Consider the following 25485-nt stretch of genomic DNA (forward strand, 5'->3'; position numbering starts at 1 on the left):
TAATTGAATGCATTGTTTTGTATCAGATTTGATTTATACTTAATTTATTTAATTTATGCTATATTACTTTTTTCAGTAGATTTATTTTCCTAATTATGTGTTGCTCAGGCTAATATTAACATTAGTTGTATCCCCAGGGGATACACAGAATGGAAGCAATGTGGGGAGAGAAGACTATGAATCATCCGTATTTTGCACTAACAGTTTTCAAACTATATTTAGCATTTCTCAGAACCCAAAGTACAATGTAGATAACAGAGGATCTGTTCTAACAGGACAGGGGTGTCTAAAGTACAGTGAGTCATGTTAACTCCACCCACATGTGATGCTGCTACCACCACACTGCAGTGCCTAGGAGCAAGAGTTGTTAGTATTAAGACTTCTGTACTGGTATGTCCCTGGTGTTCTTAGTGGCTGCAGCTGAGGGTGTATCCTGTCAGAACCCCAAGGACAGGACAGTACAGATGCCTGAATACTAATAGGAATACCCATTGAAAATACATTATACCAGCTAAATATTGATAAGGGTTTCATGTATGTTGATAATAAAGCTTGTTGCTGTTTCACTATGATTACATATTGTTCATGACAAATAAAAAACATCCATTCATTTCTGGGTATGGTGATTCATGCCTGTTATCCCAGCACCAGGAAGGTGGAGGAAGGATTAGCAGGAGTTCAAGGTCATCCTAAGCTTGGCAACATCCTTGGGTTCAAGGTCATCCTTGGCTATATAGCACATTGGGCTACGTGAGATCTTGTCTCAATAAACAAAGAAACCATGAACTACCCCTTCATATCAAAGGATACTGCACTTGGATTCAGAAGTCGCCTACCCAGATGACTCTGTTTACAGAAAGTAACCTCTTCATTCACAAGAGATTATTTCCTAGAAATAATCACAACTGTCCTAGAAATAACAGTCAACAGCTGGGGAGATGTCTTGGCTGGTAGAGTGCTTGGCACACAAGCATGAAAACCTGAATTTCACACACAGAACCAGGTATTTACAAAAGCCATGGGGTTGGAAAGATGATTCAGCAGTTAAGAACATTGTTCGCTCTTCCAGAAGACCCAGGTTCAACTCCCAGCATCCACATGGTAACTCACAGCTGCCAGTAACTCCAGATTCAGGGTATCCGATGCCTTCTTCTTGGCCCTCTGCACACTGTTTGTATGTTGTGCATAAACATACATGAAGGCAAAACACCCATATACATAAAGTAAAATAAAAATACTTTTTAAAGTTAGGTGTGGTGGTATGTGCTTCAGGTTTAGTGAGAGAACTGGGCTCCAAAAACAAGGTGGATGGCTACTGTGGAAAACACCTGAGATTGGCCTCTGTCCTCCACATGCACGTGGGCATGCACACACACAATGGTGCACACTTGAAGAAGGATGAGGGGGGAGAGAGGGGGAAGAGAGGGGGCGGGGAGAGGAGGGGGACAGAGGAACTTCCTGTGAGGATTCAAGGCAGACGCCCTCAGGATACAAGGCAGACTTCTCGATCCTGGACTCTATCCTCCATTCCAGAACAGTGAGCAGCTGTCAATCCTTCCCATCTCTGCTGCTATGAAAGCCCGAGTGAACTCACACACACGGGATCCTCCCTGTCTCCACTAAGATTAACCCTATGTTATTCACTGGTTTGCCAGGGAAGGAAAAGCAAGGAAGAGAGGAAGAGGGAGGGAGGGAGGAAGGGTGAAGAAAGGGAGGGTAGGGAGAGTTGTTTTTCCATGCAGTGGTCCTACTGTCACCCCAGCAAACAGCTTTATTCCCAGACTGGCCTGTGTGAAAGTCTGACTTTTCTGTAAAGCTAGGGGATAGAATGCCCTCATCCCGTCTTCTCTGTGTCCTTTCTCTCCCATGCCCCAATTCCACAACCCGACTTGTTTAGCAAAATTTACTTTAAGAATGACAGACTATTCCCAAAGCAAACGAGAAATGACAGAAAGGGCACAGTGACAGCTACGCCAAGCATGGAGGCCACTTTGGGTCTTCAACTGAACAGAAAATGGGACTCTGTTGACATTAACAACCTTGCCAATTACTGCTTAGTCCTTCGGCCTTCCACAGAGGACAAGTGGGTCAGAAAGTGACAAGGGAGACTGCTGTAGAAAGTGAGGATTTATCCACTTGGCCTTTTCCCTCCTGGAACCCTTATGTCCTCTCCTCACTGCTGATAATGTCACACGTCACCAGTAGGACGGCTGTGGGGCACAGATGACAAAAGAGCCTTAAATTTCTCTAGACTTGGGATAGCTCACTGAGGCAAGACAGGATGCAAAAAAGCACCAGTACTGTTCCCTACAATCTTGTCAGGGGCTGGTTAGCTGAGCCTGTGATGCTGGGACCGGTAGTGCGGTGCAGTGGAGAGAGATGCATGCCAAGAGGCAGGTGTCCAGTGCCAGCTTTGGTGAGCATGCCGCTCTTTCCACTTGGGTGACAGGGCTGACAATAAGGCAGAGGACATGCACATCTGTGCTCCCAGAGGCGGATAAAGCTTTCTACAGACACGTCATCCAGACACCCAGCATGCCTGTGTGACAGCAAACCATACTTCACAGAATCTGAAGGCAATCAGGTTGCACACACTTTAACTAGAGAGAACTATTCCAGCTGATGTCTGCCTCACTATGTAAGGGTCACAGTGAACCAGCAGGGAAATGCTGACTTTTGAGCCTCCTCCTAGATGCTTCCTCTGTATTTAGAGAACCTCTGTCTTAGTAAGGGCTTCTAGTGCTGTGAAGAGACACCATGACCATGGCAACTCTTATCAAGGGAAACATTACAGCTCAGAGGTTCAGTCCATTATCATCATGGCGGGGAGCATGATGCAAGCAGACATGATGCTGGCTGCATCTTGATCAGAAGAGAATGGGAATGGATTGTGACACTGAGCGAAGCTTAGGCAAAAGAGCTCAAAGCCTGCCCCCACAGTGACACGCTTCCTTCAACAAGGCCACACCTCCCAGTAGTGCCACTCCCTATGAGCTTATGAGAGGCAATTACATTCAAACTTCCACAACCTCCTTTCTAGTTCTTTCTCTGAACTCCAAAGCCCTTGCTTGCATCTAAACTTGAACTGGGATGCTACACTCCGTTATCCCGAGCCTCATCACAAAGCCCACATTCTACCAACCCGGTAGAGTGGGACTGGGGTAATGTGTTGGAGGACTGTGACCCTTTTTTCTTTTTTATATATTTGATTTTTTTGAGGTAGGATTTTCCTATGTATCCCTGGCTGGCCTGATACTTAGTATGTACACCAGGCTGGCCTTAAACTCACAGAGATCAACCTGCCTCTGCCTCCTCAGTGATAGACCATAAACTCAAAGATACAACCATATATAAGTTTTCCTTAAAGTATAACAAGTTGCGGAGGCAGACATAAATACAAAGGTTTCCCACCCTCCATGAAGGTAGAGGCACCAAGTAAATAAGCCAATACTCAATTTACTGGATTTTCTTCAACTCTCTTGAATTTGACAGTTTGAGTAAGGAGAGAGCGCGCACGCGCGCACACACACACACACACACACACACACATACACACATATGTATACACATTCACAAACACACATACGCATGCACACACTATACACACACAGACAAACACATGCACTTATATACACAAATATAAGCATCATGTATAAATATAGCCATATGTGCACACACCCATGCCTTCTCTCTGTAACTGCCATCACATTGGTAAACTGTTTGACATTTCTCAGGCATAACTTACATCTACATCCACTCCCACCAAAACCCAAGTTTTATTTCCTTTGTGAGTGTACAAGGATGGCGTATTTTCAGTATCCGTGTATGTGCACATGTGTGCAGATGCCTATAGAGGTCAGAGGTTGACATTAAATGTCTTCCCCAGCCACTGTCTACCTCATGTTTTGAAACAGAGTCTCTCATTGATCCTAAAGTCCTCCAACTTGGCTAGACTAGTGTGCCAGCGGGCCCCTCGGATTCTCCTGCCTCTGCCTCTCCAGCACTGGAATTACAGGTACACACTTTTACATGGGTCCTGCCTCTGCCTCTCCAGTGCTGGGATTATAGGTACACACGTTTACATGGATGCCAGGGATCTGAACTCAGGTCCTCATGCTTGCACGGCAAGTGCTTTCCTGACTGAGCCCACACACTTTATCCTCCACAGGTAGCTTGGTGTTTATTTGGCTTTTCCAGATCCTCCAAGTGCCAATTCAACCAGGTCTTTCTCTCTGCAGTACCTTGGATGCACAGTTACATTAAAATTCTCCCTTCTAATTGATTTCATTTTTTAGTTTCCCATCATTATCACCTTGAGAAATGTTTAGTTGTTAATTTAATAGGCTGGCCTGAACTTTTCTTCAAGCTTTAATCTGAAGCAGTGCTTCAGATTACCCAGCAGAAAGCCAGGCATCTCTGCTCGGGTGGACACTTCCTCAGAGATCATCTGAGGACCCCTGTTGTGCCCAAATTCTGAACCCCAAATCACCAAGAGACCCATTCTGATGCAAAAGCAAAGAGTCTTTTATTGTTTAACCAGTTAACCCCATTACTCTTGGGCCCTTTGTCTGTCCAACACAGCGGCTGGTGTAGATGGACCCCAAGAGGCTGTGAAGCGGGAAATTTATTGAGGTGTACAAGGGGAGTATCTAGGGGTACGCAACAGTCTCAGGATTGGTGTACTTCCAGGCTTGGATGACCTGTCTTATGTTGATTGATCAACTGGTTGTTTTGGCCTAGGCCCTCCCAGGGCGGTTGCTATGCTCTGCAAGTCACTGTTACACCACTTTTACCATAAAGTGCCATAAAGCACATCCAAAGGTATCTGACCTCCTAGTGACTGGGAGGATGGGCAAAGTCAGGAAGCTGGGCACATTTTGCTGAGTCTTTTCTGCAGCCTGTTATGGCTGCTAAAGCAGGGGGCTGGGTGAGGGTCTGGTCCCTTTACCCAGGCTTGAAATGTCACCCCTAGAGCTGCTGATTGTCCAGCAACTGGGATACATTGGATCCAGACAGAACTTCTGGATTCCTTCAGTTGCTCTCAGAGAAGCCTGGTCTCATGTGCACTGGTCTTTTTTGGTTCACATGTGTTTTATTTCTCCTTCCTTCCCTTCCTCCTTCCCTCCCTCCCTCCCTCCCTCCATCTGACTCCCTTCCTATTTGGGAAGTTGCAGAACCTTTGGGAAGTGGAGCCATGCTGGAGGAAGTACGTCACTATGGGTGGGTTCTGAGGGGTTATAGCCTTGCCCCACTTCCTGTTCTCATTCTCAGTTTCCTGTGTGTGACTGAAATGTGATCAGCCAGCTTCCTGCTCCTGCCTGTGGCCACATCTTCCCTGCCATGATGAATTCTAACCTTCTGGAATCATAAGCTAAAATAAGCCCTCATTTTCCTCTAAGTTCCTTATGTCATGATATTTTATCACAGCCATATGAAAGTAACTACAACAGTTCCAAATGCTAAGGGCCCTCCCTCGCAGGAGTCTTACATTCCTGTGCACTACAGTTGCCATATTTACTTTCTTGACAGATATTCACCTACCTCATGAGTTCTTAGAAAGCAAGGTGTGTGAGAAAATGAAGGAGGAATGGAAGAAGGGAGGAGGGAGGGAGGAGGGACAAAAAGAGGAAGGTTAGAAGGACAAAGAGTCTCGTCGAACATAGTCTTGGCATTAAGAAACCCTCGTCTTCCTCTAGGTGTGTTTAGATGCTTTCAGGCCTCAGAGGTCATTATCCTTGACAAACCAGTCAGGGGGGAGGCAGAGGCAGAGAATCCAGACAGAGCCCAGAAGCTAAGGTTAGTCAACACTAGGCAAACCCCAAAATGGGGCACAGATTGGAGACTGCTCCTTGGCTGAGGGCTGCCCCAGCATACTGTCCAATTTGATAGTCAGGTGTCACCTCCCACCATCCTCTGGGTACAATAGTGGGACAGGTTCTTATACCAGGCTGCTTCCACACACCTCTCTTATGGAGGCTCTCCACACCTCCCTGATTCAGGGATCTGACATCCAATGCCAGCCTTGCTGCCACCCTGGTTTTCCCACTGGAGTATGGTGTGAATCTGAGAGACAGAAGAAGACCTATTTTGTTTCCAGTCAGTTGTGATCTGACTTTTACTAATTCAAATCTCACTTGCAAGAAGCCCTAGCCCAGTTGTGGGGATCTGACTTCAGTGTGATGGGGATGCCCAAGTCCCCCTGTGCAGCACCCCAGCTCAGTGTCTCACCACAGAGCCTCTGGGCAGTCAGCTATGGAGAAGAGAGCCACAGCAGGCTTGGCTTCTGCCTTCCCGGCACCCTCCCCAGCCCAGCTGTGCTACGGAAGCGTCCAGACTCTCCAAGCAAAACCCAGCCAGATTTGCTATAAGCAGGGAATTGGAGTGTTTCACAGTTTATGCCAACAGTTTGTAAAAAGATGCGACATGTTTCTTCCAAATGTACAACCAGAGACAGGTCATCCATGAGCTGCCAGAACACATTTCACACGAAGCATGAAAAGTCCCAAGAGCTGAATGATGAAGAACTCAACCGCAGACCAACGTAAGCAGCCAAGCATCCCTGAAGAATGCCAGAAAGCCTCACACCCGCCTGCTGCTGTTATTACTACAATTAGCCTCATCTCGATGTATAGGGAGCCAGATGCACGCTAGCAGGGTCCCAGGCTGCACAGTATGAAGCGCAGCCGGGGAGGAGCAGCTGGCAGCGCTGGAGAGCAATGAGCTTGAATCACCACACCCTCCTCCTGTGCCAAGTAGGCAGAACACGCATGCGCAGATGTAGCCCTCAGAAAACGGTGGAAACTGCCACCTCGCTGGTCTATACCCTTTTTGCCATCCCTGTCCCACCCTCGCAGCCCAGCCCCATCACCTACAGAGTTCATGGAGCCAGCCTGAGATGGGGTGAGCAGCAAGTTCCTTCCAGACAGCTTCTCCAAAGGAGGTCTTACAGGCCAAAAGACAACTGCAGAGGCTGGAGAGATGACTCGGCGGCCAAGGACACCTGCTGCTCCTGCAGAGGACCTAGGTTCCATTCCCAGCACTGACATGGTGGCACACAACCACCTGTAACTCCAGGTCCAAGGCCTCAATGCTCTCTTCTGACCTCTGTGGGCACCAGGCATGCATGAGATACAAGGATATCCATGCGGGCAAAACAGTCGTACAGATAAAATTCATTTGATACGTCTTAAAAACTTTTTAAGACAACTCAAAGCTTGCTTTTCAAGCCCAGGGGTTGAGATTTCAGGTAAGACCCTAACTCTTTTTTAAATTTAATTTTTAACTAGCATGTGGTGTTTTCATGCATACTTGGCTTTGGTCAATCTGCTCCTCATCCCCCCCCCCCACCTTCTAAATGTGCTGGCAGGAATGAAGATATTCTAAGGAGGTGCCTGTGTCCCTTCCTTTGGCCATCAGATTTTGGCTATCAGGAATCTCACACTGGGATAAAAAAAAAAAAAAGGCTGAAGCCAGCCAAAGGGAACTCGTCCCCTAGAGAGATATCACCCATTTCTGACAACCTACAGGACAGAGTGGAGCTGAGAAGGATGTGTCAGTGATGGGCAGGACCACACCTTGACAGCACGGCTCAGTTAGCTATGCAGCACCCTTGCCCTCAATAAACCTAAATGTCCCCTGGGGACCCCAATGATGGACTTGGGGGTCACCGCACCCCTCTATTCCCCTTCCCAACAGGGCCACTTTGACTAGATTCCTTTCTCTGCTTTCATTATTGTCTCTTTAACTGCTCTACTGAGGACAGGTGCTCAGCTGCCAAGGCCCACACTCAGATCCTAACAATTCCAGTAAGACTCTCCCTGTCTCCTCCCCACCCCCACCCCTCACTCCCCCCACTCTCCCCCAGAACCCTTCAACCCTCACATTCTCAATTTCTACAGAGTTAGGTTTGGGCTAGGGGCTGATCAGGTCCTATCAGTCTGTAGCAACCCCCCTTTTTCATGACTGTTCTGCAGGAAAAGGCATACCCCCACCAAGAGCCCTCGTATCTGCAACCCCTTAAGAGACTCCCTGGCCTCCATAGGCTCCCCAGTGCCTGATTCCTGGAGAATGGCGGGTGGCATAATCCTCACTTCCCCAAAGGAAGTCTCTTGGGCTAAGTTACCAGACTCCGAGATAGCAGAGAGGTAGAGGCAGCACATCCCCACCCTATAATACCCATCAATGAAATGCACTCCTTCTCTCACATTCTCAGACTCAAACATCCCTTCCTTGGAATGCAGGACCCCTTCCCCTCCTGCTGCCACCCAGGAATCAGCTCCTGGCTGCTGCTCTGCATGCTGTAGACTGTTCATCATGCGACATCTTCACCTTCCTCTGAGACCTACAGAAGGGTACACGTGTTGCCATATGGGCCCAAACTCTCCTCCATGCCCCTGCTATCCTGCTGTCTAAGTTAACAAATCTACGACCCTGAGGGACAATCGCCTTTCCTATGTCACATGTATTTATTGTCCTCTCCACATCCATGCCTTAAAGCCTCTCTTCCCCTCTCTCATGGGCCCCTTTCCAGTTTCCCGACCTCCGCCCACTCACTCCCACATAAACACACATACATGAAAAGTTAGAAGTTAGGATCCACACAGAAGAGAGAACACTGGTGTTTGTCTTTCTGGAGCATCACTTGATGTAATGTTTGCCGGGTCCTTCCATTTTCCTACACATTTTACATTTTCATTTTTATTTACAGCCAAATAAAAGTCCATTATCTATGTGCCACGTGTTCATTACCCACTCATCAGCTGATGGACACTTAGGCTTATTCCTTTCCCGGCAACTGTCAACAGAGCCACAATAACCATGGGTGTGTAAGCACCGGTGTAGGAGGAGACAGTCTTTGGGGTAGATGCCTAGGCGTGGCATTCCTGGGTTATTTGGGCATTCTATATTTAGCTTCTTGAGAAGATTCCACACTGATCTCCACATGGGCTGCACCAGTTTGCACTTCCACGAGCAGTGAATGAGGGCTCTGTTATCTCTACAATCTCACCAGTGTCTGTCACCATTTGTCTGCAAAACGAGCCTGACATTTTACACGGCTTCTGTGTTTCCATGTCCTGTCAACTCCCTTACTGGTGACTTCCTGATCGTCCCGGTGCTTAAAGGTTGTCTCCTTTTGAGCTACTGGCAGTTGATGGGTGCTAGAGGAAAGTCCGTTTCTTTAGAGGTGAGGTTTCCCTTATGTTGTCCTGCTCTGGTGGACCCCATACGTATGCACATACAGGCAGAACTTACTGGATTCAGTGGGTTATTTAAAAAAAAAAAAGACATGCAGTTGGGAAGAGGACACTGGAAGGTATCCAGGAGGAGTTAGAGGGGACAAGACAGGGGTGGATATGATCAAAATGCATTATATGCACTATCAAATTCTCAAAGAATGTTTTCGAGCACTAGATGCCCACCAGCCTTGGTCATGCCGGCAGAGGTTCCCTGAGTAGCATCCTCAGGATGCCCTGTTCTTAGGAGGTTCCTGTGTAAGACTGGCGTGGTTCATCCATGGAAGGGCCCTCTCCAGCCTTGTACTTGATTGATGCCAGAAAGCACCTGGAGTCTGCAGCTGGCTTCCACTGACGCTGTCGAGTATGTGAGTGATAGCAGCTGCCGTGGTGATGGAGCCAGGTGTGGTGATGACTCCCGGAACTCAGGAGGGGGAAACAGGAGGACCACTACAAGTGAGGCTAGCTGAAACTAAAGAGTCCCCCTAAACAGTGTCACTATCAGTCCCTAAGTCAGTCGGAAGTCACAGAATGAGGATCCCCACAGGTAGGGAGCATAGTGACCCAGCAGAGCCCTGAGTCCCGACTGCACACCCCTGCCCATCCACAAGCACTCCTTTCTCACATGTCTTAGTACTCTTCATGTGTCTCCAAAATGAGATTTAAGAGCAACAACTTAGAGGGCAGAAACAAGAGGATCCCAAGTTCAAGGCTAGCCTGAGCTACACAGAGAACTAGACGCCAGCCTGAGGTATATAGTGAGACCCTGTCTTAAAAAAATAAATAAATAAATACAACCTAATAGATGTATATGTGTGTGTTTCACAAGCTCTCTGCAGTGTGAAACATGGGAAAGACCCACTTTGTGATAGATGAGACACCAAGTTTGAGAAAGCAGAAATAGCAGTCTATCTGTTTTTCTCTCTTATTAACACTTTGGGCAGATTATCAAATTTTTAAATTATTAACCTTCTTAAACTTCTTTTCAGCCAGGCGTTGGTGGCGCACACCTTTAATCCCAGCACTCAGGAGGCAGAGGCAGGTGGATCTCTGTGAGTTTGAGACCAGCCTGGTCTACAAGAGCTAGTTCCAGGACAGCCTCCAAAGCCACAGAGAAACCCTGTCTCGAAAAAGGGAAAAAGAAAAGCTTCTCTTTACTGTCTGTAAAACAGACAGCATAACTGATGCAGCCCACAAAGTGAAGCTCTGCCCAGCACCAAGCATGTGACTTTGCTTAGCCAGAAACAGCAGCAACACAAGCTCATTCTTCCCGACGACCCTGATAAAAACACGGCTTACGTTGCCTTCTCGGTTTATTTGTTCATTTGGTTTGTTTTGGGAGTTTTTTTTATTTGTTTGTCTGGTTAAACAGTTGGTTGATTAGGGGTGTGTGTGTGTGTGTGTGTGTGTGTGTGTGTGTGTGTGTGTATGCGCGTGTGCGTGCAGAGGGTGGGTCAGACATCTTCCTCAGTCACATTCTGTCTCATCTTTGTAATATAGGGTCACTGAACCTGGAGCTCACTAATTCAGTTAAACTTGCTAGCCAGCAAGCCTTAGGGATCCTCCTGAAATGGGGTTACACTGCACCCAGATTTCTATGTGGGTTCTGGGGATCCAAGATCAGGTCCTCAAGCTCATACAGTAAATACTTTTGTAACCAGAAATGTCCCCATCCCAGGTCATACTCTTCCCATGCTACAACCTACCCCCAAGTCACACTCTTCCAGTGCCATGCTCTGTCTCTTAGAAGTGAAATCTCTCTCCAGATAATTGTCTTCAGCAAAAGCCAGTGTCAAAATCTCTATCCAACTGACCCCAAATATGGGAAGGAAGGGGAAAGGAGAAACAAGCCAGCCCCTTAGAAGTTGGGAAACTGCCTATTGGAGAGAGGACAGTGCTTGCAGCTAGGGATTAGGCAGACTGGATGCCAAATAACTCCCAGTGCTCAGAACTGACCCTGCAGTGAAGAATCTTACATCTAAACACTGCCAGCACTTCCACTAAGCAAACGGACCATCTGAGAAGCACCTGTGAACAATGAAAGGGCAGCAAGATCATCTCAATAAACAGGTGAAAGAGGGAACGTTGGGAAATCAATTAGAAAATAACCAATACCTCCTGAGGGTTTCAGGTGGCTCCACATGGAAAGGAGCCTGGCTGGCAGAGGTCCGCGTGTCTCCCAAGGCCTGGCTGACTTCCTGCAGCTGGCCTGGGGACAGCTGGGCCACCAGTGGCTTCAGGTCACAGCCCTGCCACTGGAGCAGTGTCTCCTGCTCCTCCAACTCTTGGCTCAGCCATTGTTCTTTTGCCTCCAGCGCCGACATCCTTGATTGGAGAGCTTCGATTTCCTTCTGCAGAGAACGGGGGAACAGATTTCATCCATTAACCCTGTCCTGCTACTAATGAATCGGTTAAATGAGAGCAGGCCATGTGCACCGCAGTCTTGGAGCCCACCCCACCCTTCTGAGGCAGGCCAATTCCAGAAGTCTGCTGAGCTGGGAAAATCATGCCAGCTTTATGTTTCTGATGAGCTGGCAGGAGGAAAAACATTCCCTCCTTCCCAAGCATTAAATACGGACAGGTGCTAGCCAAGGTTTTGACTTGAGAGAACCCAGCAAATGATGCATCACTGGCTTCGCTTCTGATGGGGAAGTGAAGACACTAGCCACTCATATCACACACTGAGACGCCAGCTGTGGGCCAGGTGGGAAAGGCAGCCTGCTCCCAAACACAAGAACTTAGGATGCACAGAGACATAGGAACCTTGACTTCTCGGGTGAAAAGGATCGAGAGAACAAGATGCTGTCAAGGCACGGAGTCTAGAGTCCTTCAGACTGTTGGACCAATTTACTTCCCAGGATTGGTGAGACGGCTCCATCAGTCAAGTGCTTGCCATGCAAGCATGAAGAGCTAATTCCCAGAGCCCATGCAAAAACTGGGGACCCACAGAATGAATCTGCAAACCCAACGTGGGGTAAGGGAAGGTGGAAGACAGGAGGATGCCAGGGACTTGCTAGCCAGTCAGTCTAGCCCAATCAGTAAAGTCTAGATTCAGTGAGAAACCCTCTGTCAAAAAATAAGGTAAAGGGAGAGTGGAGTAAATACCAAATATCAACTTCAGTCCTCTACATACACGTGCACCTGTGTCCACATTCAAACACACACACACACACACACACACACACACACACACACACACACACACACACACACACAGTTTCCCCTAATTTATTAAGCTGGAATCTAAGTTAATCCATAACCATCATCTGTCTCCAGGCCAAGAAATAAACAAGCAGCAGGTAATTGAACACAGTGTGAGCTCAGCGCTGGGCAGATAGCCATCTCACTGTGTAGGAGTCTGAATATAACACCAGACTCTGCTGACGGACACGCCCCCTGTTCCCTCACTGTTCCTAGCTGATAAGAGTACAGCTTAATTCCTGATATCTCCCTATCTCCTGGATGCTCTCTCCACCCACAGAGCAGATTCTCCACAGCTTCTACCTCCTGCACCCACCCAGAGAAGAGAGAGGGATGAGCTAGCCTACAGTCCCAGCGTGCTCAACAAATGCTCGAAACTAACCACTCTGTGAGACCCACACTCTTTGTTGGTCTCGTTTTTGTTTTGCTTTTTGTTTCTCAGAGTCTACATCTCACTCAGTAGCTGTCCCAGAACTCATCTTATCGTCCAGACTTGAACCTACAGCAATAAAGCCTCGGCCTCCCCATACTGGGAAGACAGGCTCAAGTTTTTCTAAAGTATAGTAAAAGAGACATAGCAAAAGACATAGCATCGCTACCATTTTGCATGCACAGTTCAGTAACATAGGCACACATACAAACTGGGCAAGGATCCCCACCATCCAACCACAAAACTCCATCTCCACTAACCACCAGCTCTCCAACCACACCCCATCCCCCTCCCCTACCCCCCACCAATCTACTTCCCTACTTCTTCTAAGTAGAATCTTACAGTATCTTTCATGACTGGCTTATGCGGCATAACACAATGTCCTCTACATTCACCTGCACTGTGCCCTGTGGCACAATGTCCTTTCCCGAAAGGTGAGCGACAGACCTTTGCATTCACCCCACATTGCTTATCCACCCAGTGATGGGCACTTGGGCTGCCGCCAGCTGTAGTAACTCAGAAGTCTCCCCTAGTCTGTGCTTTCATTTCTTTGCAGGTGTGTAATGACAGTGGGATCACTGGGTCCTAAGGATACTGTTTTTAAGTTTTTGAGGAACTGCAATTTATTTTCCATAATGATCCTACATTTTACTCTTTTGTTATTTTTTCCATTTTCGTGTGTGTGTGTGTGTGTGTGTGTGTGTGTGTGTGTTCCCAGAACACAAATCTCTCCCTGTCCCTCAAAGGGAAGTTTCTACAGGTCAAATAATGGGAGGAGACACTAGCTGCTACAGTCAGACAGCAGAGCCAGAAGGTCCTGAGGCCCATAACGGTGTGCAGCCTCAGCCCTACTGTGCAAAGGAGGTTCCTCTGTGCCCTCCGGCCACAGCATTACCTCTGCTTGGAGCCCTTACACTCAGCAAAGTGAAGGCCCGCTTCTGCATCTGACTCACATGGGTAAGAAAAGGGCCAGTGCCTCTCTGGAAGATTCTATACCGCTCACCTGCAATTGCTGTTTCTCTCGAATAAGCCAGTCCCGCCTGGTGATGGATGCAGGTGGACTGTCCTGGGCAGTGGTCCTTGGCTCTCCATCAAGTGGGGCCTCTGGGCCATTGCTGCCAGCCCTGCAAGTAACAGATATGCATTGGTACAGGTATTATGGAACATAAGATGTGTAATATTTGTTTATGATGTGGAACATTTGTTTAGTGATGCAAAGATATGTTGCATTCTTTTATGTTGCATTTGTTTAACTCTGTAAAGCTGTGTTACTTCACTGTCTAAAACACCTGATTGGTCTAATAAAGAGCTGGACAGCCAATAGCAAGGCAGGAGAAAGTATAGGCAGAGCTAGCAGGCAAAGAAAATAAATAGAAGGAGAAATCTGGGAAAAGAAGGTAGAGGAGGACATCAGGGGCCAGTCACCCAGCTACACAGCAAGCCAGGGAGTAAGAAGGAAAGAAAGGTATACAGAAATAGAGAAAGAAAAAAGCCCAGAGGCAAAAGATAGAATAATTTAAGAAAAGTATGCTACAAACAAGCCAGGCTAAGGCCAGGCATTCATACATAAGTACATTTATTGGCCAGGGGCTGGTGGTGGCACACGCCTTTAATCCCAGCACTACAATCTGCTGTCACATAGACCAGGCTAACTCGTACCATCCTAGTTGCCTGTCTGTTGCTGTGATAAAACACCCTGACCAAAAAGCAACAGAGAGAAGAAAGCGGTTTATTTCTACTTCCATCCATCCATCCATCGATCCTCACTAGCCTGCTGTCTTACAGAACCCAGGACTACCACCCCAGCCCAGGGGTGACCCCACCCACAATGGGCTGGGCCCTCCCCCATCAATCACTAGTTAAGAAAACTAATGCCCTACTGACTTATCTATAGCCCAATCTTTTTTTTCTTTTTTTAAATCTTTGTTTTGTTTTATTACTACAGCCCAATCTTATGGAGGCATTTTCTCAATGAGGCTCCGTCCTCTCCAATGACTCTAGCTGTGTCAAGTAGACATATAACTAACCAGCCGGTCACCTACACTCCTACACTTTCCAAGATACCCCAGGTCATATGACTCACAGAAAGTTCAGACACCTGTTACCCCTTCTGTCACATCCCACCCTCCCCCTGAGGGGCTTTTCCTAGGACAGCATGGGACAGGGAGAACACAGTTCACAGAGGTCAACGCCACAGTGAGAACTTGGATTTGCATTTCTCTGGCTGAGTCTTTGAACAAACCCAACCCTCAGAACCTCACTATCCTCCTCATACTGGACTACCTGGAGAAAGAAGTAAGACACCCTTTCCTTGGGGCATTTGCTGGAGACCTCCATCATCTTTAACATGTGCAGAAGTAAAGTGAACACTGGGCCTGTCTGGTGGACACACTCCTACACAGGATGAACATGCGTATGAAGACAGCAGCACGATGAGTCTCTTCCGTGTGTAACTGTTCTATGGTGCTCTCAGCTTCCAACAGCTGTGAAAAGAGAGTACAAGCCCTTCTCTGGGCTCTGGGCTGCTACATGCTCTTCGGGCTGGACTGTGAGTCCCCGAGGGATACATAGCTCTTCTTGTGCTGATGTTCCCAGTGTCCAGCACTGAGTTGGGACTCAGCAAACACCTGCTGGGTAGCTTAATGAGCTCACAGCCTTGAAAATGGAGAAGCCATTTCTATCCCGTCTCCCGCTGCACTCACTCATTTCTTCCCCTTACTGATTTCCCAATTTGCTCAGTGTATGCTGATATTAGAGTTCCTCGAATTTCTTGAATTGATGCCATCTGGGCGGAGGTGGGAGCTAGTGTAGGAAGTCAATGCAGAACTGAAAAAGCAGCTGCAGAGAGAAGCTACAGGTGCAGCACTGGGAACTAACTCTGTGCATGGTAGTGAAATCACATCCATCACTAACCCATAAGCCCCTGTGCTTAACCAACACCCCTCTGTTGGTCTCTCATACTCCTACTCCTGGGCCGGAAAGAGATCCACGAAGAGCCAGGGGTGGCCCCAGGACACATAGCTCACTTATGAAGCAGGGACAGGGTTCTATCTTCCATGTTTTTTGGTCCCCAGAGTCTCCCTCTGTTGCATACTCTTTTCTTTATATTTGCTATGTCTCAATATGTGATCCCACATGGCTGAGCAAATTGGAATCACTGCTATGAAATAATCAGTATGTAAAATGAGCAGACCCCTCTGGGGAAAATAAAAACCTGCAACAGCATGGATGGTGGGGGCGGGTGCCTAAGAGCTAAGAGACTACTCTCAGCCTTGGGGCCCACTAGGACCAGTCAGGTTATAGTGAATCTCCCTCTTTCTGTCTGGTTTCTTTCCTATCACCTGTAAAACCTGATCATGTACCACACAGAAAAGCATGGCTGCAAAATGCACAGACAACATCTTCATTTCCTGATAACGTCTTGTGAGTTTCCCTTCTGTGCCCTGGGTACTCATTCCAAACTGAGGGTCACTGGGCCCTGTGACACTGCAGTCTGGTGTGGCACCCACTTGAAATCAAAGGCTTGTATGCTCGAAAGGAAGAAAGGAAAATCAGGCAGTCCGGGGTGGCATGCTGCCAGCCTACACTTACCATTTAGGTCCCATCTCCGGGGAACAGACAAGCAGCAGCTGTTACATCTGGACAGTGCCAGAGTTCTATCATGGTCAGGCTGGAAATCCTTCCTGTCCTTCATTTTTATCTTTGTCAGACTCTGCTCCTATGTGTTTTAAGTTATCCTCTGGGGAAAGATCTCTGATAAAAGATAGTGTGTGTGTGTGTGTGTGTGTGTGTGTGTGTGTGTGTGTGTACGCGCGCTCGCGTGTGCACGCACCCATTTAGGTAGCAAGAGTAACAGTGTGGATGCCTATACTAGTAAAGAGCCTGTGAAATCACATGACATGGTAAGTAATTAGGGGAAAACAAGGTATAAATGAGAAAATTATCAGTCAACAGCAATGCTTGCCAAACACTCCAGAGAAAGGAAAACCTTTGTTTCTGAGCCTGGTGTGACAAAGAGGTGGATTTTCCCCATTGTTCCAGAATCAGAAATGAGAGTTGACAAGAACAGGCCTAGAAGTGCATCACCCTGAGTCCGTAACTGTGGGGTAGGAGCCTGTGCCAGCCGTTATACATGCAGAGCCCCCGTGGGCTGCCACCCGCAGCACCGCCTGCTCACCCGCTGTCAGAGACAGAGATGAACACACTTCCTCCCACTTACTGAGCAAAGAGGAAGCCATCCATCCTGCTCCCACAAAAGAGACCAGAAAGCCCAGGCACCTCAAGATAAAAGAGTGGAGACTGATTCTCCAAGGTACACAGCTGTCCCGTTTGGGTTCTCCTGACAGCTAGGCTTGAGACAAGGATATGAGCAGATTGTTTTTAGAGAAACAACCATAAGACACCAGAGAACTGGAACCAACAGGGGGAAGAGTCAGAAAAAAATGTATCATCTACCTGATTATCACAGAGCCAACTGAGACCCCATCCTACCAGGAACCTTCTAGAAGAAGAAGAAAAATGGCACATTGCTCAAAATTGCCCCTAGAGGCCAGGGCACTGGTGACCATTGCCCTTGGGGTTATATTCATACGCAACTGTCCAGGAAACAAAAATATCCCTCCATCATCAGCATCATCACCATCATCATCACCACCATCTCCATCATCATTACCATCATCACCACCACCATCACCACCACCATCATCATCATCATCACCATCTCCATCATCATTACCATCACCATAATCATCATTATCACCCCTACCACCATCATCACCATCATCATCACGTACTTCAATACAAAATTTTCTTTTTGTGATGTCTCACTCACACTAATAGCAGAGTTTCAAAGAATGCCTGGCAGAGGAACCTAGGTAAAGTGCTAAGACTGTGACATGAATGTATCCTCAGTCACAGAAGGACTTGGAGGCTCAGGGCAAAAACGCCATGCCAATAGTGTCTGGCATAGCGGCTGCCACAACCCTTCCTTCTGACGTGGCTTGCCCTGTGGCCGACAGGGGAACTGAGCAGCATGGCAGACGGACATGGTCCATGGTGGGTAGTCTCAGCACCCATCAGCCCACAGCAGAGGTGTGTCCATCACAGACGTGGTCCTGTCAGGTGCTCCTGAGGCGCTAGGGCCCCCTGGGAAAAGTGGGGCCACAGGGTGAAGCAGCTATTGCCGAGGCACAAGAAAGTCATTTCAAGTCAGAGTGTGAGCCAGGAGGCAGGGACCATGTGTGCCCCACAGGACAGTGAGAATACGACACCCGGACACTGACTCCACTAGCCAGGGAGCAGCTGTGACAGCAGAACAAGGATCCAAACAGTGGGCAGAGAAAGCTACGAGTCTGACCGATGGTGGCATCTCAGAGTGACAGGGCTATACGAAGAAAACAAAAAAGCAGAAATGTCCCGATGCCTGTGCCATCTACCCAGGGTAACAAAGTGGGAAAGTGGATTCCCACACTGTTAAAGAACCATCTTTAACACGCCTTTAGTCCCAGCACTCGGGAAGCAGAGGAAGGTGGAGCTCTGTGAGTTCGTGACTGCAGAGCAATTTCCAGGACAGGTTCCAAAGCTACATAGAAACCCCTTCTCATGGGAAAAAAAAAAGAAAAAAGAACAAAACCAGAGGCAGGGAAAATCCCTGAGTTCAAGGCCAGCCTGGTTGGTCTACACAGAGAGTTCCAGGACCACCAGGGAGAGAACCTGTCTCAAAAAAAAAAAAAAAAAAAAAAAAAAGGAAGGAAGAAAGAAAAGAAAAGAAAAAAGAAAAAAACCCATCTTGAACTGAGGAGCAGCACGCCTCACCCCAGGACTGGCCCCATTACTGAGCAATAGGGAATAACACCAAGGAGACACTGTAAGGACTGATGGCCACTATTAGAGAGATGCAGTGACCCCCACGCCCCAGTGACTCAGGGGCTGATGAAACAGTTCCAAGGGGGACAAAAACCATAAGCTTTCTTAAGACGTTGACAGTAATTTTCAGAATAAGTAATGATAAAAATTAAGTGGCTGGTAGACTCTGGGGCTATTTACATCCCCTTAAATATGACTTTAAACTTTCATAACCCGTGATGTTGAGACACTATGTCCTCCTCCCATGGCCAGAGGGAATGGGAGGGCCTCAAATCTGATGGTCTCTCATGAGACAGCCCTGGCAGTTTGAATATAGGAACATACGTTGCTTTCATCAGACTCTCATAGAAACACTTGGTCCCAGAAAGGTAAAGAGGTACTTATTTAAGTTACTAATTTGTGTTGAAAGCTGGCCATGTTAACAAAACTATTTCATTTCTGCAGGAAAAGTCCCCAGCATACAGAAGAACCTTTTTCCCCTGGACTCAGCGCCAAGCTCCTGAGAAGTTTGTATCCAGGTCCCCCTGGTGGTCATTGTGAGGACTGCAGGAACTACTGTCTCCTGGAGAGCCTTCCGGTCCAGATACCCTGGTGAGGATGAACTAACTCCTCAGACCACTGAGCAGCTGGCACATACGAAGACAGACTTTAATTATTAGCAGCTCTGTAGCCATGCCCACGTGCTGTGTAAAAATGTGACACTGACGCAGATATCAAGTCATTTTCTAGCTATGGTAATAACCAGACAGGTGAAATTGACAAAAGAAAAAGTCAAGAATAAAACATAGCTAAAGTGAGGAAGATAGGGTCCCTCACTTTCTCATGAGGTGAGGAGGAAGTATAGAGATCTCAGTCAGCTAGTCAGAGGAGAAAATGGCAGCACACCACCAGTTCCCTCCTCCGGCCCTGGGCTGGGGCACCAGAAGCAAGACTGACCAAATTGAAGGTTGTCCTCTGTCTCTCCCTGTCCCTGTTCACACACATGTTGCGAACCTGTATAAACATGTATGCATACACAACTCCTGCAATAGTCAGCTGGAGAGGTAAAGATAGTGCAGTCCCCCTCTGGGGACAGTCATCCTTCAGAATGAGGGGATATTCAAGGCAGCAGATCAAAGGCTTTGGACTGAAGATACTGTCACTCAGGATATTCTAGGATCTCAGTGAGAAGTGTGGCTGACAGGCAGAGGGTTGGGAGGATGGTGGCTTTACTATCTTGAAGGCTGAGCAAGCTTTAGTGACTGCAATGGGACCCGTGGGAGATTATAGACTCAAGCAAGGTTCTGCTGCATGGGAAGCTGGTGCGGGAACTGACCAGTTAGAGGTTGGGGCGCCGGTAAGACTGCATCACTGAAGGTTTTAGGGTTCACATTCCATCTGGATAGCCCAGGAGCCACTGATTCCAGCATGAGGCTTGTCCTTATTGCTTAATGGGAGGTGGGTGAGATCCAAGAGTGAAGTAAGAAAATCCAGCAAGGCAACAGGCTGCTGCAATAACCCAGATATAAGCTATAGGGAGCAGAGGAAGGTTTGGGATAGAGGCTGGAAAGGTGAGTGAGAATGACAGAGAGCTGGCCCCCCGTGAATTAGAGGGTTGCGGAATAGGGATCAGAGGTGTATCTGAGGTAACTGAAGGCAGAAGTCACGACACAAGGAGTCCGGGAGGAGGAGGGCAAAGCAAAAGAGGAGGAGAAGGAGGAGGAGGAGGGGGAGGAGGGGGAGGAGGGGGAGGAGGGGGAGGAGGAGGAGAATAGATTTAGGGAGTTCCTCTTTAAAGACAGTGGGGCTGGGAGGTGACTAGGGATGACATGCTCACTGCAGAAGCATGAGGATCAGAGTTCAGATCCCGGAACCCACACAAAAAGCCAGGCAGACTTGAGGACTCATTTGTAACCCCAGCACTCAGGAGGAGAAGATAAGGGGTCCCTCAGGCAATCTGGCTGACTAAACTAAGCAGAATCAACTAGGTTCAGCAAAAAGTCCCACCTCAATAAAGTGGAGAGAAATCAAGGAAGACACTCGATGTCAACTTTGGATCTCTGTATACACACACACATATGCACTCAGCACATGCAAAAATACAAATATACATGCACTTTATACACAGGTACATGGGCATAAAGACACTTTAGAAGACTGGTTTTTTTGGCAAGGTCTTGCAGAGGAATAAAACACATAGAAAGCATGTACTATAAGAGAGGAATTAGATTGGCTTACACGCTAGAAGCTGGCTAATCCAATCATGACTGCCTGTATGCTGCAGAGGCAGAGAACACAGGAGCTGCTCAGTCCACAAAGCTGGACACCTCAGCAGTCTCAAACCAGGGCTGGAGGCCTGGAAGCTTCCCTGCAGAGCTGTTAGCATTGAGTCCGCATTGTCAAAAGGCCAAAGAAGCTGGAATCTGGTGTCAGCAGAATAGCAGCAGCAGCAGCATAGGACAGAGATGGGAAAGCAAGAGCGTGCATGCAGCGTTGTGCTCAGCCTTCTTTCTTCTCCTGATAACGGTCCCAGGTGTCAATCATCTTGGGAAATGCCCCTGTAGCCCCATGAGTGTGGTTTGCCACTCCAAGACATCTCTTAATGCAGCCAAGTTGACAGCCAAAGCCAACCATCAACCATAATAAGCTTAATAAAGACAAGGATAAAAGCACAGTACCTCTTTAAGGATAAAACGGTGAATTTAATAAACGTATTATTGACCACAGGAAGCGCAGGGTCAGCACTCTACAGAGAGGTGAGTGCTAGGGAGGAATCCTCAGAGGATTGGGATTTGGACAAAATGATACCTGGTGCTTATGTCTGAGACACTGGAAATATGCAGGACCCTACAGAGGTGGGGATGTCAGTGGGAAGATACAGGGAGAGAGGCAAGACCTCAGAAGCAGCAAGGAGAATGGCCAGTGATAGCAGGATGGAGAGAGGACAGAAAAGAAAGCACAGCCAAGCGGGGGCTGTGGTGACGCCCATGGGTACTCACCTTTGGGTGGCTCCATGCAAGGCCAGCTGGGTCTGTGCTGCCAGGTAGCCCAAAAAGCTGTCAAGAGCCGGTTGTTGTGAAGGCAGAACCCAGGGTAGGCGGCCTTTCTCCTGTTCCAGGTCTTCCAATCGCTGTCTCAGTGTCTCTGCTGGAAACCCGAAGAGGTGAAAGAGGGAGAAAGACCGTGAAACTCAGAAAGATAACCCAAGTCTCTCCTCTCAGCACCAGGCAGCTCCATCTGAGCCACCTGAGGCTGGGGACTCTTTTCCAGGCCAGTTGGTGTCTCCTGCAGAGTTCCAGAGACCTTTCCATTGCTCTGTTTTCCCAGCTGTCAGGGGCTGTAGGTACCAGCCTCCATGGTGGTCATGACTATGACCCATACCCAGAGGGGCAGCTGTTTTGCTTTGTTTGTTTTTTTTTCTTAATCATGGTGATCTTTGGGAGAAAAAAAAACTGCCAAATTTGGAGGATCCTAAAAGAGTCATTGGTTGATTGGTTGGCTTTTCAGAAAGGGCCTCAGAGAGACCAGGATAACTCTGAATCGTCTATTCAAATAAGGATTATTGTGAGCTTTCAAACCTCCTGCCTCCATCTCCCAAGCTCTAGAATTATAGGCATGGGCTACCATATCCAGTTTACACAGTTCTGGAGATTGAACCCAGGGCTTCAAGTTTGCTAGGCAAGCATTCTACCCCTGATTGACATCCCTAGCACTACAGAATACACTTTTGAGAAATCAGTGCCCAAAATCCAATTTTTTAATAGTGTAAATTTTCAATTTTAAAGAAATAAATACCCAGGCAATGGTGGCACACACCTTTAATCCCAGCACTCAGGAAGCAGAGACAAACGGACCTCTAAGTTCAAGGTCAGCTTGGTCCACAAAGCAAGTTCCTGGACAGCTATGGCTACACAGAGAAATCCTGTCTCAAAAGAACATAAACAAATAAATAAATAAATAATGCTTATCAAGTTGTAGGCCTTGAAGGCACAGAGCAATATTCATAGTCCCCATGCCAGAAGTGACTATAGCCACTCTGTCACACAGTAGGTCTCATGGTTGTTCTAATGACCTCAGGTCACCTCAGGCAAGTTATAAATATGAATCACTATTTTAAAAAACACTTTAAAAAGCAAGTTGCAGATATTAGAATCCCTTCTAGTTCATAACCAGATCCTAAAAAGTTTTAAAGCTTCCTATAAAATTATCTTTGGCCCAGGAGAGGTGGCTTACCACATGTAGGAGGCTGAGGCAGGAGGATCCTGAGTTCAAGGATAGCCAAGACTACATGACCAGGTGAAGTGAAGGCAGAGAATGAATAAGTTCCCATCAACGATGACTTTCCCATAGACCCAACAAATGACCTGAAGCCAATGTCCAGGCACTGCATAGAGAGTCGAATCAATTACCTGTCTCATTGCTGTGACAAAATACTAGACAAAAGCAACATAAGGAAGGAAAGGTGTATTTGGGCTCACAGAGAGGGCACAATGTGTCATGGTGGGGAAGGATCTTGGGGTCACACTGCACCCACATTCAGGAAGCAGAGAGAGATCCCTGCCCTACAAGTGGTACCTCCCACATCCAGAGTCAGTCTTCCCTCCGAAAGCCCTCACGGACACGCCAGAGTCTCATCTCCTGGTGACCTGAAATCTAGTAAAGTAGACAAAGGAGATGGACCACACCAGGAATTTACCAAGGACCAGTCCTACTGTCCTAAGGATATCAAAAAGGGGATGTCCAGGACCAAGTCCCAAATAACTGGGCTCTGTCTGCACTGCCTTCCTCACGAGTGCCTGCCAGAGATAACTGGACATTTGCTTCCAAAGCAATGTAATCAAACACTCTTTCAATACAGATGTTCATGAGATATGCCATTGGGTTCTCTGTGACCCAGGCTGGACAGGGTCTCACAGAATATACTGAGACACTCCCATTCTTTAGCAAGCACCTGAAAGTCTTGTGGCTTTTTTTTTTCAATACCTTAGATGTTGTGCTCCAAAAATAGGAACTTTGGTGACAATCAGTAAATTTTTTTAAGTTACATGCTTATAAAACAATAAACTAACTAGTGCAGTTAAAATGAGGTCCACTGTGCAGGGGCTAGGGAAAAACTGGAGTTGGAGTCAGCTTAACCACACCAAGATGTCTGACCTTCAAATTAATTAACCTTTCTAAGCTCCATTTTCTTGGTCTATTTTTTTATTTTGTTCACTTTTATTAATACAAAACATCCTAACAGAATGTTAACTCTTTTTTTTTTTTTTGGTTTTTCGAGACAGGGTTTCTCTGTGGCTTTGGAGGCTGTCCTGGAGCTCGCTCTGTAGACCAGGCTGGCCTCGAACTCACAGAGATCCGCCTGCCTCTGCCTCCCGAGTGCTGGGATTAAAGGCGTGTGCCACCAACACCCGGCCAGAATGTTAACTTTTAAGATAACTAAGATTACAAATAAACTGTTACTATCCAATAAACTAATAATATTCACTTGACTCTTAATTGAGTTATTCTCTATTAGAACAGTTATTTTCTCCAGTTTATTTTAAACTGCCTTATGGCTTCAATGAAATGTCTTAGCCCTTGCTTACTGAATAATTTATTTCAGTTGGAAATTTTCTCATGCCAAAACACTTCCTTGCAAATTAACGTATTTTTCTAAGCCTTCTATTTTGTCGCCTTAATCAACTTTATGAGTGTCCCAGTTTCTTCATATATGCAACAGGAGTTGATTTCAAATGACAGAAGCTAGGGAAGAACACAGACCATCAATGCACTTGTAAAACAGATAAAGCTTCAACTGTACTTTTAAAGATTCCATCTTCTCCAGGACATGGGAATTTCAGATGTCTGCAGGTTTTCTTCAGACCCCTTGGCCCCCAGTTAGAGAAAGAGATGCAGGCTAGCAGTCCTTAAACAGCACTTACTCTAGAAAGACCGGCAGAAACACCTCATGTCTTATGAAGAATCCCTCAAGTAAACTGAACATCATATGCAAGAGAGACAATTTTCAGACAGCAGCATTCTGAATGACTGACAAAAGAATAGTTTGAGAGAAAAAAGAACTTCCGTCCTGAGGAATTTTTATATATCCATAAATCGCATAACCAACCCATGCAAGTAATATTTTTATAAGTTAAAAGTCACCATGAATTACAGAATTGCATATCATACAAAGCTTAAGAGGCACATTTCTACTATGAACCATTGAGTTTTTTGTTATCTTAAGCACATCTTAATCTAAACTGAAACATTACTCAGACCTTTTGATTTAAAATATAACCAAAGAAAATAATTACACAGTCTGAAAACGCAAGTCCTGGTCTATTTTTTAAATGAGTTTAAGAATAGTCTTACATCATAAGGGGGTCTAAGGACTACCCAACATAACTTAAAGCATCAAACTTCATGTCTGCAATTTAATTGATGTCAAAGGACTGACTGTTATTAGTAGCCCCAATGAATACTGCCGTGGAAGGTTCATGCTATGTTAAAAAAAAAAAAAAACAGCCCAGCCTCCCTTGGTCCTCTGCCATATTCCACTGTCCCTGAGTCCTGGGTAGCGGTCCCCAAAACATATAAATTAATCCAGCAAAACAGTCACACTCGTGAAGAAGTGAAGAATTTTAAAGGAAAACACAAGTGATGACAGTGGGAAATGCCTCCCCCCCCCCAGCTCTGCTCCACGATGTCACTCACTCTGGAGGGCACGGCCATTGGAAGCTCTCCTTCTGGTTTAGAGAAGAGAATCCAGGTTCTCAGCAGTAACATCAAAGCTTCAGC

At 46.9% G+C, this 25485-nt stretch overlaps 1 protein-coding gene across 1 annotated transcript in view; it reads right to left on the bottom strand.

Moving 5' to 3' along the window:
- Disc1 (DISC1 scaffold protein) overlaps positions 1–25485 on the bottom strand; it is a 211010-nt gene that overhangs the window by 113256 nt on the left and 72269 nt on the right. The window contains exons 4-6 of the mRNA XM_040755305.1: positions 21708–21855; positions 13868–13988; positions 11349–11584 (exon numbers count right to left, since the gene is read on the bottom strand). Of these exons, the coding sequence (XP_040611239.1) occupies positions 11349–11584; positions 13868–13988; positions 21708–21855 (505 nt within the window). The remainder of the gene's footprint in view (positions 1–11348; positions 11585–13867; positions 13989–21707; positions 21856–25485) is intronic.

Source organism: Mesocricetus auratus, unplaced genomic scaffold, assembly GCF_017639785.1.
Source record: "Mesocricetus auratus isolate SY011 unplaced genomic scaffold, BCM_Maur_2.0 Super-Scaffold_100013, whole genome shotgun sequence".
NCBI lineage: Eukaryota > Metazoa > Chordata > Mammalia > Rodentia > Cricetidae > Mesocricetus > Mesocricetus auratus.